Source organism: Benincasa hispida, chromosome 10 (genome assembly GCF_009727055.1).
Source record: "Benincasa hispida cultivar B227 chromosome 10, ASM972705v1, whole genome shotgun sequence".
Taxonomy (NCBI): domain Eukaryota; kingdom Viridiplantae; phylum Streptophyta; class Magnoliopsida; order Cucurbitales; family Cucurbitaceae; genus Benincasa; species Benincasa hispida.
In genome coordinates this window covers 16,116,393-16,129,787 of record NC_052358.1, presented here as the reverse complement: position 1 = coordinate 16,129,787, position 13,395 = coordinate 16,116,393, and the positions used below count along the sequence as shown (strand labels likewise).

The 13,395-nt window shown below is 30.8% G+C and overlaps 2 protein-coding genes across 4 annotated transcripts; both read right to left on the bottom strand.

The window, feature by feature from the left end:
- Positions 1-543: 543 nt before the first annotated feature.
- LOC120088943 lies at positions 544-1,227 on the bottom strand. The gene is made up of 2 exons (XM_039046381.1): positions 973-1,227; positions 544-867 (listed from the first exon to the last, which is right to left on the bottom strand). Exons 1-2 carry the CDS (start codon positions 1,225-1,227, stop codon positions 544-546), a joined length of 579 nt encoding a protein of 192 aa, XP_038902309.1.
- An 8,692-nt stretch (positions 1,228-9,919) lies between these two features.
- Positions 9,920-12,433, bottom strand: LOC120088483 (transcription factor DIVARICATA). Of its 3 annotated transcripts, none has more exons than XM_039045821.1 (3): positions 11,147-12,433; positions 10,574-11,007; positions 9,920-10,290 (listed from the first exon to the last, which is right to left on the bottom strand). In XM_039045821.1, exons 1-3 carry the CDS (start codon positions 11,563-11,565, stop codon positions 10,235-10,237), a joined length of 909 nt encoding a protein of 302 aa, XP_038901749.1. In that variant the 5' UTR covers positions 11,566-12,433; the 3' UTR covers positions 9,920-10,234. The 3 variants fall into 3 exon arrangements, with proteins under 3 accessions (XP_038901749.1, XP_038901750.1, XP_038901748.1); XM_039045822.1 differs by having other exon boundaries at positions 9,920-10,284; XM_039045820.1 differs by lacking the exon at positions 9,920-10,290 and having other exon boundaries at positions 10,332-11,007; positions 11,147-12,427.
- Between the last annotated feature and the right edge of the window lie 962 nt (positions 12,434-13,395).

Here is a 13,395-nt window from a genome sequence, read left to right as displayed (position 1 = left end):
TATCAATGTTATATCATCATTCATCATCATGAATAGTTAAGTTTGAATAAGTCACCCACTATTTTTCAAATTGTTTTATTCTCTTTAAATACTTTTTACAAAAATTGAGGATTAAATTCTATATTAGTTCCCTACAATATTATGCCTATTCTATCTTTATTGATTTATTTTTAAATGTCGTTGAAAAAATATTTTAGTCAAAATAACAATCTAGTCTTTGAATGTTAATTGACAACGATTAAGTTCATGCATTTCTAAATGTGTAACAATTTAGTTTTTAGATCTTATTAAGTATTAGTCCATAAATTTTACTATTTGTAACAATTTAGCCCCTATTGTTAAAAATATTTTAAGATTAAAAAAACTTTCTTACCAATGTAGATCAACAGATTGATTGAAAACAAAATTTATTTGTAAATTATAAAGATTAAGTTTGTGGGAAAATTTGTACGGATGACCCATTTTTTGGTCCAAAATGTCAAATGACCAATTTTTAAAAAATAATGTCAATTGATCCTCTGCTGACATCATCGCCATATCAAATTACTGTAAATTTTTATTTCCTTTCACCTTCGTCTTGTATAGACTACTCTTATCATTCAATGCAGTCTTTAGAGCATCGAGTGTCCTCTCCCAAATAATGGTACCCCAATCTAGACTGTTGTAGTACTTTATATTTTGAACGTCCTTAAAACGTTTAAGGTCCACTGCACTTTTCTGTTTGTTCTTTCCCATCATTGCAACCTCAGTATGGTAGACTAATGTGATCTTCATAGCAACTTCGTCATTTTCAAACTCCAACTCCTTGTATTTTTCTTCTAGTAGACGAACATGTAAGGTGTCCTTCGTCACTCGATTACCAAGATACTTGATTGCAAGTTCATACAAAGACTACTCATTCTGATCAACTCGCGTAGGGGATCGCCACAAATCAGTCATCAACAAAAAATCATCCTTCGAAAAAGTGACGACCTTTCCACAAACAGAGAATGAGATTGAGTCAGATCTTGTCCTCTTCACTTCTCTCAACAACATATGATGGATAATTGGACTGTTAAACACCATGTCAACGTCTACAAATCGCCCAAAAACTGTTCTCTTGAACATCTCTAACTGCCTTGGGGTAAACTTCTCCTTCACAATCTTTTTCGCATTAGTAATGTAGGCCAAGCTCATTACTTGACTGAGAAATTGGTCGACTATGGGTATTATGAAACGTGTTGCCATCTTAAATCGTTCCTGCATGAAATAAAGATTCAATTAGTAAACTCCTTCAAAAAAAATTGTAAAAAACATTCTGTTTAAATCTCGCTGGTATCATTCTCGCTGACATCGTTCTCCCTGGTGTCGCTCTCTCTGGTATTGGTATCGCTTTCTTTGGTGTCGCTCTCCCTGATATCGCTCTCGCTAGTGTCGCTCTCTCTAGTAACTCTCACTTATCTCGCTCACATTCTCTCTTTTTACTCATCTTCAACCACAGAACACATCGAAAACAAAAGAACCATAGGTTCACAATATTTCTAAACCCCAGAACGACCCACTCTTTCTAGTGTCGCTCTCTTCAGTATCACTCTCGTCGATTTCACTCTCACTTATCTCACTCACAAACTCTTTTTACTCGTCTTCAACCACATAACACATTGAAAACAAAAAAAAAACAAAAAAACAAAAAAAAAAAAATCATAGGTTCACAGTATTTGTAAACCCAAAACGACCCACAAAGCCCTATTACCGATTAGTTTAAGACATTTTTAAGCACAGATTGAAAGATTTTTCGATAAGATCCGATTTGTTGGCGGCAATGGAATCGTTTCCAAGTTCAAATGATAGATTCTAAAGAGTTTTTAGTTTATGAGCGATACGAAGTCGTTACACTTGGGAAATTTGAATGAAGAGTTTTTAGTTTTGGTTGGTTTTCAGTAAAAGGGTAAGAAGACGAAGAGGTAAGGGTAATTTACGTAATTTGGTATGATGATGATGTCAACAGAGGGTCAATTGACATTATTTTTTAAAAATGGGTCATTTGACCTTTTGGACCCAAAAAAATGAGCCATTCATACAAATTTCCCAAGTCTGCATTTGAGATTGCCTTTGCCAGAGATAGGAGTGATTATAGAAAAATCTTAATTGTTTTTTTTGCGTTTCATAAAACATATTTTGAATTAATCGGTTAAAATGACTTTTAAAAAACACTTTGCTTTCACACCTATTTTAAAAGCAGTATTCTTTTAGTTTTATCTAAAATTAGGTAGAGTTTTTAATGAATGTTTAGTTTTAAATTTTATACTTTAAAAATAAGATTTATTTTATATATCTATCTATTTCTAACCTAATCAAATCTATTTTCTAGACCTTATTCAGTAACATTTTATTTTTTGTTTTTGTTTTTTAAAATTAAGCCTATGAACAATGCTTTCATCTACTTTTCACCAATAGTTTAAAAATCCAAGCCAATTTTTTAGAACTAAAAAAAATAGCTTTCAAAAAGTTGTTTTCAAAAGTTATTTTTGTTTTTTTAAATTTGGCTTAGAATTCAACCATTGTACTTAGGAAAGATGCAACTCATTATAAGAAATGTTGATGAAATAGATTTAATTTTAAAAAACAAAAACAAAAAACAAAATAGTTACCAAATGGGCCCTAAGAATGCAAGTTTTTTAAAAAAGTATACCACATTGATTTTTTTTTTTTAAAAAAAAGTTATTCCCCTTAATAATTTATAATTAATCTATAACAAATAAAATATATCATTCTAAACAATGATTTAAAATATTAAATTTTAAAAATAAAGAAGTTATTTATAAGTCTATTTTAGTTATTATATCTAAAATAAGATATTTGTATATTTATTTACCAAACACTATAACTTTTTTTTCAAGTTTAAGCCGAAATTTACAAAACACCAATTTATTTCATTTAACATTTGATTTTTCTGGAAGCACAGTTACCGGCAATTATTTCAAAAGCTCCAACAACCCTAAACTAAGTCTAAGTTCAGATAATAAAAGTTGACACTTAATTTTGATGAGATTTTTCATGATAGAAACTAAATTAATAATTCAAAGTACAAGGACTAATTTTTAATTATTAAAGTCCATGAACTAAATTGTTACAAATTTTAGAGACTAAATCTTAACCCACTAAAGTTTAGAGACTAAATTGTTAATTTCACGAAAATTTAAAATTATTTTTTAATCATAAATGTTCTATTCAGTTCCAAGACGTTGGAGTTGAAGCTATTTCATTATTGACAATTTTTTTAGAAAAAAAAGTTGTTTTTAAATATGGTAAAATGAGTCAATTGTTTTATAAATATAGTGAAATGACACAATTTATCAGTGTTAGACAATGATAGCACTTATAGATGTCTTGAAGATGTTTATTAGGGTCTATTAGTGATAGACAGTGATATTTTGCTATGTTTGAAAATATTTCTAGTAATTTTATCATTTAAAATAATTGTCCCAAAAAAACCATTTAAGTAAAGTTCAATTCAATAAAGTCCATTATTCATTAGTTTGATGAGTAGATATTTTACATAGACAACCGTTGGAAGCCACAAGTAGTAACCGGTATATTAAAAGACTAATTTGAGAAGAATCAGTAGGACAAATTACAAAACCACCCTTAAAGTAAGGTTGTAGTTACAATTATATCCTCAAACTTTTCAATATAAAAATTGTTTCTTCAAACTTATATCAAAGTTAAAATTGGACCTTCTACTACAACTTTTTAACACTTGATAAGTTTGAGAGTCCTATTTTTAGGATTGAAATTTTGAAAGTATAATTATAACTACCATCACACTTCAAAAGTTGTTTTAGTAATTTGTCTAAATGAATATTAAGGCACATATGGATTGACTTTCTAAGTGTTCAAATAAGTATTTATAAGTGAAAAGAAAAAAGTGTTAATAAATAAATCCAAACGAGCATTACAAAAATTTAAGATCAATAGGAGAATCAAACCATCAAAACAACTTAAGATGATAGTATCGAAGAAAACAGAGGAAATAGGAATATCATAATACACAAGAGAAGACGAACTATAACAATAGACTCTTCATGGGTCTCTTTCTATTTGTTTAGAGTTGCATTCTCCCACGTCCCAACATGGTCATTGTTCTTTTTCTTTTTCTTTTTCCTTTTTTTTCCTTAATTTCTCCCCTACCAAAAATTCGAAATACCTATATATTACAAAATCGACAATTAAAGAATACAAAAATGAATATAGGGATAGAGAAGATCGACACAAAATAAAGCAGCGGATTCAGTAGCCCGGGCTGCAACAAGGGCTCGGTGTCATTATGTTAATAAAAAATGGCTCGGGGGGATGTTAACAAATTGGCTACTACAGAAACGAGACTTCATAAGTTCAGGGACTTGAGAACAGAACAAAAGACGGGGGGACTCAACCGTCTTCCGAAAAGGGATGCCGCTATGTTGAAGAGACAATTATCTCACTTGCAACATATCTGGGCGGGATTAAATATATGACGGGGTACCGATATGTAATAATCATTGATCAGCAAGAAGAATATCGGGCTCTTCAAGAATGTATCACGTTGGGAATTCCAACTATTTGTTTAATTGATACAAATTGTGACCCCGATCTCGCAGATATTTCGATTCCAGCGAATGATGATGCTATAGCTTCAATCCGATTAATTCTTAACAAATTAGTATTTGCAATTTCTGAGGGTCGTTCTAGCTCTATACGAAATTCTTGATTAATAATAAGATAAATCAATTTTTGGGTTTTTGGGGGAACTCCATAGATTGATATACATGATTCACTAAAGGTGTGTTAGCTACGTTCATGGGTAGAAGGAGAACAGTATTATTAGAGAGAATATTTTCAGAGAATTACATCAAACGGTGCCTCTAGAGTTAAAGAGTTTATATAGGACACTACTCTAAACCCTCGTACTTGGTTGTTCGAAGTGCCAATAAATAAATTCAAGGTATTTCAATATATATTTAAAGGAAATGAATAAGAAGAATAAGAATATTGTAATGACCGAAAGCTTGAAGTTGTGATTATGTGTTTGTGGTAGCTACTTACTAAGGTTATGACCCCTCAAAAATAAAATAAATAAAAGAATAAAGTTAGAGGCAAGGTTCTTTTAAGCAAGCAAGTTGCATAAAGGGGGGGAAAAAGAAAAAAGAAAAAAGAAAAAAGAAAAAAGAAAAAAAGAAGAAGGAAAAAAAATGTAGCACTTTGAGAAAAGAGGGTGGTTAGTTTTTGTCACATACTCTTGAAAAGCTTCATGGCTTGTAATTCTTTACTTAAGTGGTGGGGGATGAATATACCATTTTGCAACTCACACTTCCCATCATAATTGCCTACCAATCATATTCTTTAAAACCCTATAAGCTAAAATAACAAAAAGTCACTTGTTCAATTATATGAGGATTTTTATTTATTTTTCTTTTTTAATTATTCAATAATTACGGGATGGAGATTGAATCGAGATCTTTACCATGATAATTGATGCTTTTGTCCGATGAACGATGTTCGACTAAACCTAATATGAAGATTTTTGTTCACTAGTGTTGTCATTTCTGTCGTCTAATGTGATTTTTTTTTTCCTTCATATTTTTGTTCGCTCATGTCTATTAGGTTGAGTATAAGGATTTAAATTTAGGTATTGCTTGATAAATATTTGATTTTTTTAAAAAAAATTAAACTTATAAATACGATTTTCATCTATTATTTTCTTTGTTTTGTTATTTATCTTTTAAGGGTGTTTTAAAAAATCAAGAGTTATTTAAGAAAAAAAAAACTTTTTTTAAAAAAAAGTAGTCTTGTTATTTAAATTAGCTAAAAATTTTCAAGTGTTTAGTTAGGAAAGATGAAAATCATAGTAAACAAGTTGTAAATATATATGTGTGTGTGTGTGTGTGTGATTTTTAAAAATTAAAAGCAAAAAACTAAACAAGTTGTTTGGTAACCATTTAATTTTTTTAATTATTATTTTCAAAAATTAAGCTTATAATTATATTTTAAACTTCTAAATTTCTTTGCTTTGTTATCCACTTTGTTTTTAAATCCAACTTGTTTGTTTAAGAAAGATGGAAACCATTATAAGAAATTGAGAAAAAGTAAACTTAGTTTTCGAAAACCAAAAACCAAAAACAAAAAACAAAAAACAAAATGGTTATCAAACATAACCTAAATGAAATTTTAGTATCAATATGATTAGAATGGTCTGGAGGTCGTGAGTAGTTAAAATAGTTAAAAGTAGAGATGTCCACCGGACAGGGCGGAGCCAAGGATGGTTTTCTCGTTCCTGGCCCCTCTACCCCATTCATTCCCCATCCCTACGAAATTCTCTATAAGGATTGGGGTAGGGATTCTCCACGGGGAATTCGCGGGGATAGGATTTCACAAGGAAAATTTTTTCTGATTTTTTTTTAAATATTATTTCATTTAAATCACTACTATGAAGTTAAATTTCTCACTCATATGTGACAAAGATATAATTGAAATGTTTGATTTTCATAATTTCTAAAAATTAAAATTTAAATATTACAACAAAATATCTTAATCTCAACCTAATATATATAAGGTTTAAATCCTATTTTAGTCTTTGAACTTTGAATCTTGTTCTATTTTTGTCCTTAAACTTTAAAAAGCGTTCGTTTTACTCCCTAAACTTTTAAAAAAATGTTTACTTTAGTCCCTTCTATTAAAATTATGTTAACTCTTCAACATAAATGTGAGAGAGCTTGTATTTTTGGATAACTAGGCTTTAGATCTATTGAGCAAGATGAAGGTGAAGTAAAATACCAATAATCAATATGCCAAAATATTGAATGACCAAAATTTTGAACTAAAAATATTTTTTAAATTCTCCCACTTTGCCACCTTATTCAAAATTAAAACTCTAGATTTTGGTATTGTTAACTTATTTGGTAGCCTAGTCATCCAAAAATAAAGTCATCTCGCCATTTTGTTAAAACAAAATCATAATTTATCAATGACCAAAATAAGCATTTTTAAAAAGTTCAGGTACTAAAATAAACATTTTTAAAAAATTCAGGTATATATATATATATATATATAATCGGGCCATCGGGATGGGGGTGAAAACGGGGACGGAGAATATAATCTCTCATCGTCTCATTCTTGTTTAGTCAACAAGGAAAAAATCCTCCCCATCCTTTGTCTAACCGGGAATTTCCTACTTTATTTGGAGTAAGACTCTATTCGTGGATGAAATGAACCTCTCTAATTAAAAGGAGAATGAAAATGAAAGATAATTTGAAAACATGTTTTCTTTCTACAGATTAGAGAAATATATATATATATATTACAGTGTTTGACTATTTTCATGCTTCAACGGTTTGCAATGCAAGTCATTAAAATAATAATTCTTTTTTTTTTAAAGAAAAAGGGGTATAAATGTTAGAAACTAATCATCTAAGATTAATGTTAGAAGTTCAATAGAGCACTTGATTAAGAGGGAGGTTTGTTTTGAATAAGGTCTATTATAGAAAATTATTATTTGGGTCAATGAAATTTTGCCCACTAAAACAGAATCTCAAGCTTCATATTCTCAAGATATGATTATATTCTCTTCTGATTAAGAAAAAAAAAAAAGGCTAAAATCCCTTTTTATGACTAATGGAAAGTTGGATAGTTTTTGTCTCCATGAATGTACTCATAACCTAGGCTTAACTTTGTTTCGATACTTATCTTTTTAACCTTTTTAACTTATTATAGCCTTTCGGTTCTTCTTCTCCATCAATGCCCCTATTTCAATTTCCATTTGAATCTTCGTCTTTGTCTCCTATTTCAATTTTCATTCCTATGTTTTTTTGTCATATAGTTTTACGAGGATCGGACAAGACTCTCCGTAAGGAATCCACAAGAAAATTTGGCTATTTTTAAATTTATTCATTTTTTTCGTAAATTTTTAATTTATTCTCATCGATACCGATGAAACTTAAGATATTAAGCATAACAATTTTTTTCCTTTGTTCTTGAAGATAATTGTATTTCTTTTTATTTGATTGATTTATTAATTCCCTATTATTGCTATGATATAAGGGATAAGGGAAAAATTAATAACATAAAGTAGGTAAAAAAAAACCTTTCTTTGATTTGAACTCGGCCAATAAGAAATCCTTCAATTCTCAAATACAAGGAGAATAGAAGAAATCCTACTTTCATACCATATCTTAATGAAATTATATGTAATGGTCAATAAATTTAGTTTAATTGGATCTATAAACGTCTCAAAATTCGAGCAACAATTTAATTTTTTCGATAAATATTTGTACTGGAATTGACAACCAACCACTACCAATATTAATGTTTATTAGTATTGAATATAAATGGGATGTGGTCAAATGGTAAGGCAACGGATTTTGGTCCTGCTATTTAGAGGTTCAAGTCCTTTCGTCTCAAAATATACATATTATAATATTTTCTATATTAAATGAGTCATTTCTAATACTATTTTTATTCAAGGAAAACATTGTAAGATTTTCTAATAAAGCTTCATGTGCAAAGATATTATTACGACATTTAATCAACATAGTTTCTAAAAGTTAAAATTTTAATATTACTTTAAGATAGTCTAATCTTACTTAAATATTACAATATTCGTAGTCTTAATCCAAAAAAAGTATTAAGTTAAAAAAAAAAAAAATAACACAGTAAAACTCTCAATGTCCTCTAATCATCAAGCTTTATAAGAGATGATTCCAAAATAATAATAATAATGATATATTTCATATTTAGAAAGAAAAAGAAAAACATTGATGTCTAACTGTTTGAGGTATGTTGAACTTCAAAGAAAATCTAACAGCTAAAAATTAAAATTTATTTTATAGTTTATTATTTAAGGCATGTTATTTTGATGAGATAAAAATATTCTCTAGTAAGATACAATCTAAATAAAATAATAATGATTCTGTTGAGGATGAAGTTTGATACAAGTGTGTTGGGCCACTTGAATTGTGTGTGAGAATGAGAAAGGCTTTGTGTTATATAGAAAATGATTTGTATCAAAATCTAAACCAATAAAGGGAATGATTAAAATAATCTAATGGTTAACCAAAGCTGAATCTTGAGTTTGAAGGAGATGATGAATTATCTAATCACACTTAGAACGGATCTTCTCGTTTATAAGAGGATCTATATTTCAAAATGATCTCGTATCAATGAAAATAATTTTTATAAAAAAATATAAAAATAAAATTGAATTTGAAGCATATGATGCTTTGTGTAGTGCATTCATAGTCAGCTTTAGCCCTTAAGCTCCTAGAGAGAGAAAATGAGAGAGAGATTTGATTCAATGGGATACCAAATTGAGTGTTGTTATGACTTTTTTCAATAATTGCACTTTGTTTAGGGAAGAATGTAAAAGTCACTCTTGAAAGATGGCAGTAATTGCAATTACAATTTTAAACTTTTAATCGAGAATTCTGAGTCCTTAAATTTATAATAGTCGTAAAAACAACTATTGAAAGTTTGAAGATTCAACTTTAAAGATGTAATTGCAATTGTTATCGTATACTTTGAAAAAAAAATTGTCACATGACACATTTTTACTAGGTGCAACTTGTGCATTGTACATCCATGTTTTTTCTTTTCATTTTATTTGTAGTGGGCATAAAAATTATAATGGAAAAAAAACAATGGTTGTTGTTTTAATGCAAAATCATAGGAAAAAAGACTTCTTGAAAGCTAAATCAATCAAATCAAATGTTTTGTTACAGTATTTTCATCTGTTGTTTTGTCTGTGTCTTTTTGTGTTGGAAAAGAAAGTTCTATCAAAACATAATTTAATTACATTATTAAACCAATGGAGGAAGAAAACCATACAAATCCACAAAAAAATGTTTAAAAAGGTTAACAATTAACATAGAAACTGACAGATGAATAACAATAATGTTTCAGAAATGCATAGCCAAATAACATGCTTAATAGTAAAAATAGACAATGATTGATATAAGCATATGATGAGTATTGTCTAAAAAGAAACACAAAGCTCCATTTCCTTTCTTTCAAATTGAATGTGAAGATGCTGAACTTTCTCCAGTTTCGGTATTTCGTTCGGCTCGACTCTGAAGAAGACGGGTTTCTTTTTCTTCGGCGAAACGATTCTTGTCGAATCGAATTATGGACTAGAATCTTATCAAGAAGAACCATTCTTTGAACTTACTTAGCTTCTTCCTTGCACAACATTTTTCATTGACTAAGCAAAGCACATTGCCCATCTCTAAATGCCTTGTCTTCCCAACATAGAATCTGCAATTTGCAGAAAGGTCCCTTTTTTTGGACCCCCAAAAGAAAAGAGAAAAAAAACAGAGTGAAAATGAATTCAAATCCTGTCCTCTTCAAGATATGGAGTTGTATTTAAGTATATGACAATAGTTAATATTACAACTATACTATATGAAAGCTCAAAGAGGACATATTTTGGCATTGGCATTGGCATTTCAAAAAGAAGAAAAAAGGGGTTCAATTCAAATTTCAAACTATCCATGGGGAAAGCAATGGCCAGCCTGCATCTGAAAGATCATGTTTTGGGGTCCAATGAAGGGTTCATTGACAGCACCTTTTTGTAGGTGATGCTCCGGCAGCCGAAGGCCAGCATACGAGTTGACGCCGAACACGCTCGGGGACATGAAAACATTCCCATTGGAGTGGTTGAAAACCATGGCTGCTCCATTAGTGTTGTGTTGTTGGTTCCAATTGAAGGCGGTTCGTGGCACGGTTGATGATGGATTTGAGTGGCATGGGAGAACGGTTGTGTGCTCCGGTGATACCGATTTCTTGTTTTCGGGCGATGGACTTCTTGTGTCGTTGAGATTGACGGTGGTTATATCGTGGATGCTTGCTCTCCGCTTATCTTTTCCACCGGAGAGTTGTCTAATGAAGTACTTTTGAGCGTGACTAGCTACTTGGGTCGGAGTTCGAGTTACCACGAAATTTCTCGAGATGTTTCTCCAATCTCCTTTCCCATACTTCTTCAACCCCATCAAAAACAACCTGCAAATTTGTTTACCAATAACAAATCAATCGAACTCAACAGAATTCCACTCAAAATGCCTCAATTTTCCACAAGTTTCAAATGGTGTTGTTTGTTCTTGAATTGAACGTGATTTTCAACATAAAACCAAACACTTACTTGTGTTCTTCCTCAGTCCATGGAACTCCCTTCTTCCTCTCCTGATCTGCCGACCGCGCGGACGATCGTTTACCGACGAGTCCATACGATTGCTTAAATCCATCATAGCTATGACTACTAACCCAATCCAATGTAAATTGTGAAGTGTCATAGCCAGGAATTGGGATCAAACCAGCTTCAATACTACTAACATCAGCTTCCAATTCTTTATACTGCCGGATCACATCCCCGACCGTCTTTCCAGGGATCATCGACGCGACCTTCTGCCACCGGTCTGGCGTATCGGTGTCGAAAATAGCAAGGGCATTTTCGAACATTTTGTTCTCGGCGACGGTCCATCTCGAGCTCTTACCGTCGCCGGAACTCCAACTCATGGTGGAAACAAGAGAAGGAGACAGAATTTCCATTTCCCACTTCATGAAACTGGATTTCAAATTTGGGGAATAAAAAAATCAAACAGATTCAAAGAAGGTGTTCATGATAAAATAAAAACAGAGAGAAGAAGAAAATGATTTGTGGGAAAGAGATTTTTGAAATTGTTAAATAGAGGAAAAAACAGGAAGAACCCAGAGAGAAAATGCATCAAATGGGAAGAGATATTTCACGAATTCGACAATAAGGGCGTTAAATCAACAAGCATTTGAATGGAATCAGAATACTTTTTTTTTTTCTTTCTTCTGTGAAGGCGTACTCTGAGGAATCTACCCTTCAAAAAAGAAGAAAAAAGTCACTGCACCTTTACAAACCAAACCAACAAATACAAAAGAACAAAAAGAAAAAATCAGAATAATAATAATAAAAAAAAAAAAAGAAAAGAAAAGAAAAATCTAAACTCAACCCAGAATTGCTATAAACCCTAAGAACAACGAACAGTTCATCCAAACAGAAACAGGGGATGAAATTTTCCGGGAAAATAACCGAGAAAGTGAGTGAAATTTTCCGAGAAAAAGAAAACCCAAGTGGGTTTTGGAAATCAAAATCGGGAAAAGGGAAAGAAATCTAGAAGTGAAAAGGAATCGAACTGGGAAATCGAAAGGAAAGCTGAAAAAGGGGAGAATCCGAGTGGGAGAAGACTGAACTCTATGCTGTGGATTTTTTTTTTTTTTCCCTTCTCTTTTTAGTTGAAACAGAGAGAAGAAGAAGAGAAAGGGGAAAAAGTAGGAGCTCGAAAAGCGAAGCAATAGAGCGAGCTTCAAGGAATGAATCTATGAAAAAGAGTAAAATAAATAATAAATAATAAATAATAATAATAATAGTAAAGGAAGAAGAGAAGAGGGAAGAGAGGTTGAAGGTGTTAGGCTATGATTGGTGGATGTAATTAGTGTGTGGATACTCTTATGATGAAGAACAACTTAAAAACTTGAACTATCTATCCAAGTTTTATCAAATTATAGGGATTAAAATTATGTTTACTAATTCATAACGAAAATTTATGTGATCTTAGTAGATCTATAGTGATGAATTATTTGTAATGAGTTTGAATCACAAATGTAATTGGATTATTTTTTATCATTGTTATTTCGAATTATGAATTTTATCACATTTACTATTACCATTATTGTTATCATTACCTATGGAACTCAAATGATAACGGTGACACTAAAGATGTCAAAATTCATAAATTTTGCTCTAAAGCAATAACGATAATCGTAACTATGACGGTGGCTATAGCGGTGATGATGACGATATGACGTAATTCTCAGATGCAATTAGATTGACCACGATCTACTCGTCAATCAGTTTGCATTTTTCGATTACACATTTGGAAGTGGATCCCATGTGTCAATACGGATGCATAACACAAGTAAACACCACCAACGATAATCAAATGGGACTCACTTTTCACATTACTACTTATTTATTTCGTTTTTATTAGGGTAAACGTGGCCTAAATTCTAATTTATAAATCACATGAACTAAATTATAACTTTCTCCAACCCTTGGTACCAAATTTGTAATTTAACCACTTTATACTTTCGATAAATTTTGAATTTAGTCATCCAAAATTAATTTTTATTATAATTAGTTAAATAAAAACAATAATTATCATACCTAAAAAGATGATGTGTGGATATATAGAACTGAAATTACATGTCTAAAATAAAACAAAATCTAAAGTACAACACCAACATAATATTTTAATCGTAAATTAATTAATGAGTGGGTGCTCTTAGGCTTAGCAAGGGAGGCTCCCTTGTCCCTTGTTCACAATTCACAATCAATGTAATCTTTTAATGGACTAAATTATA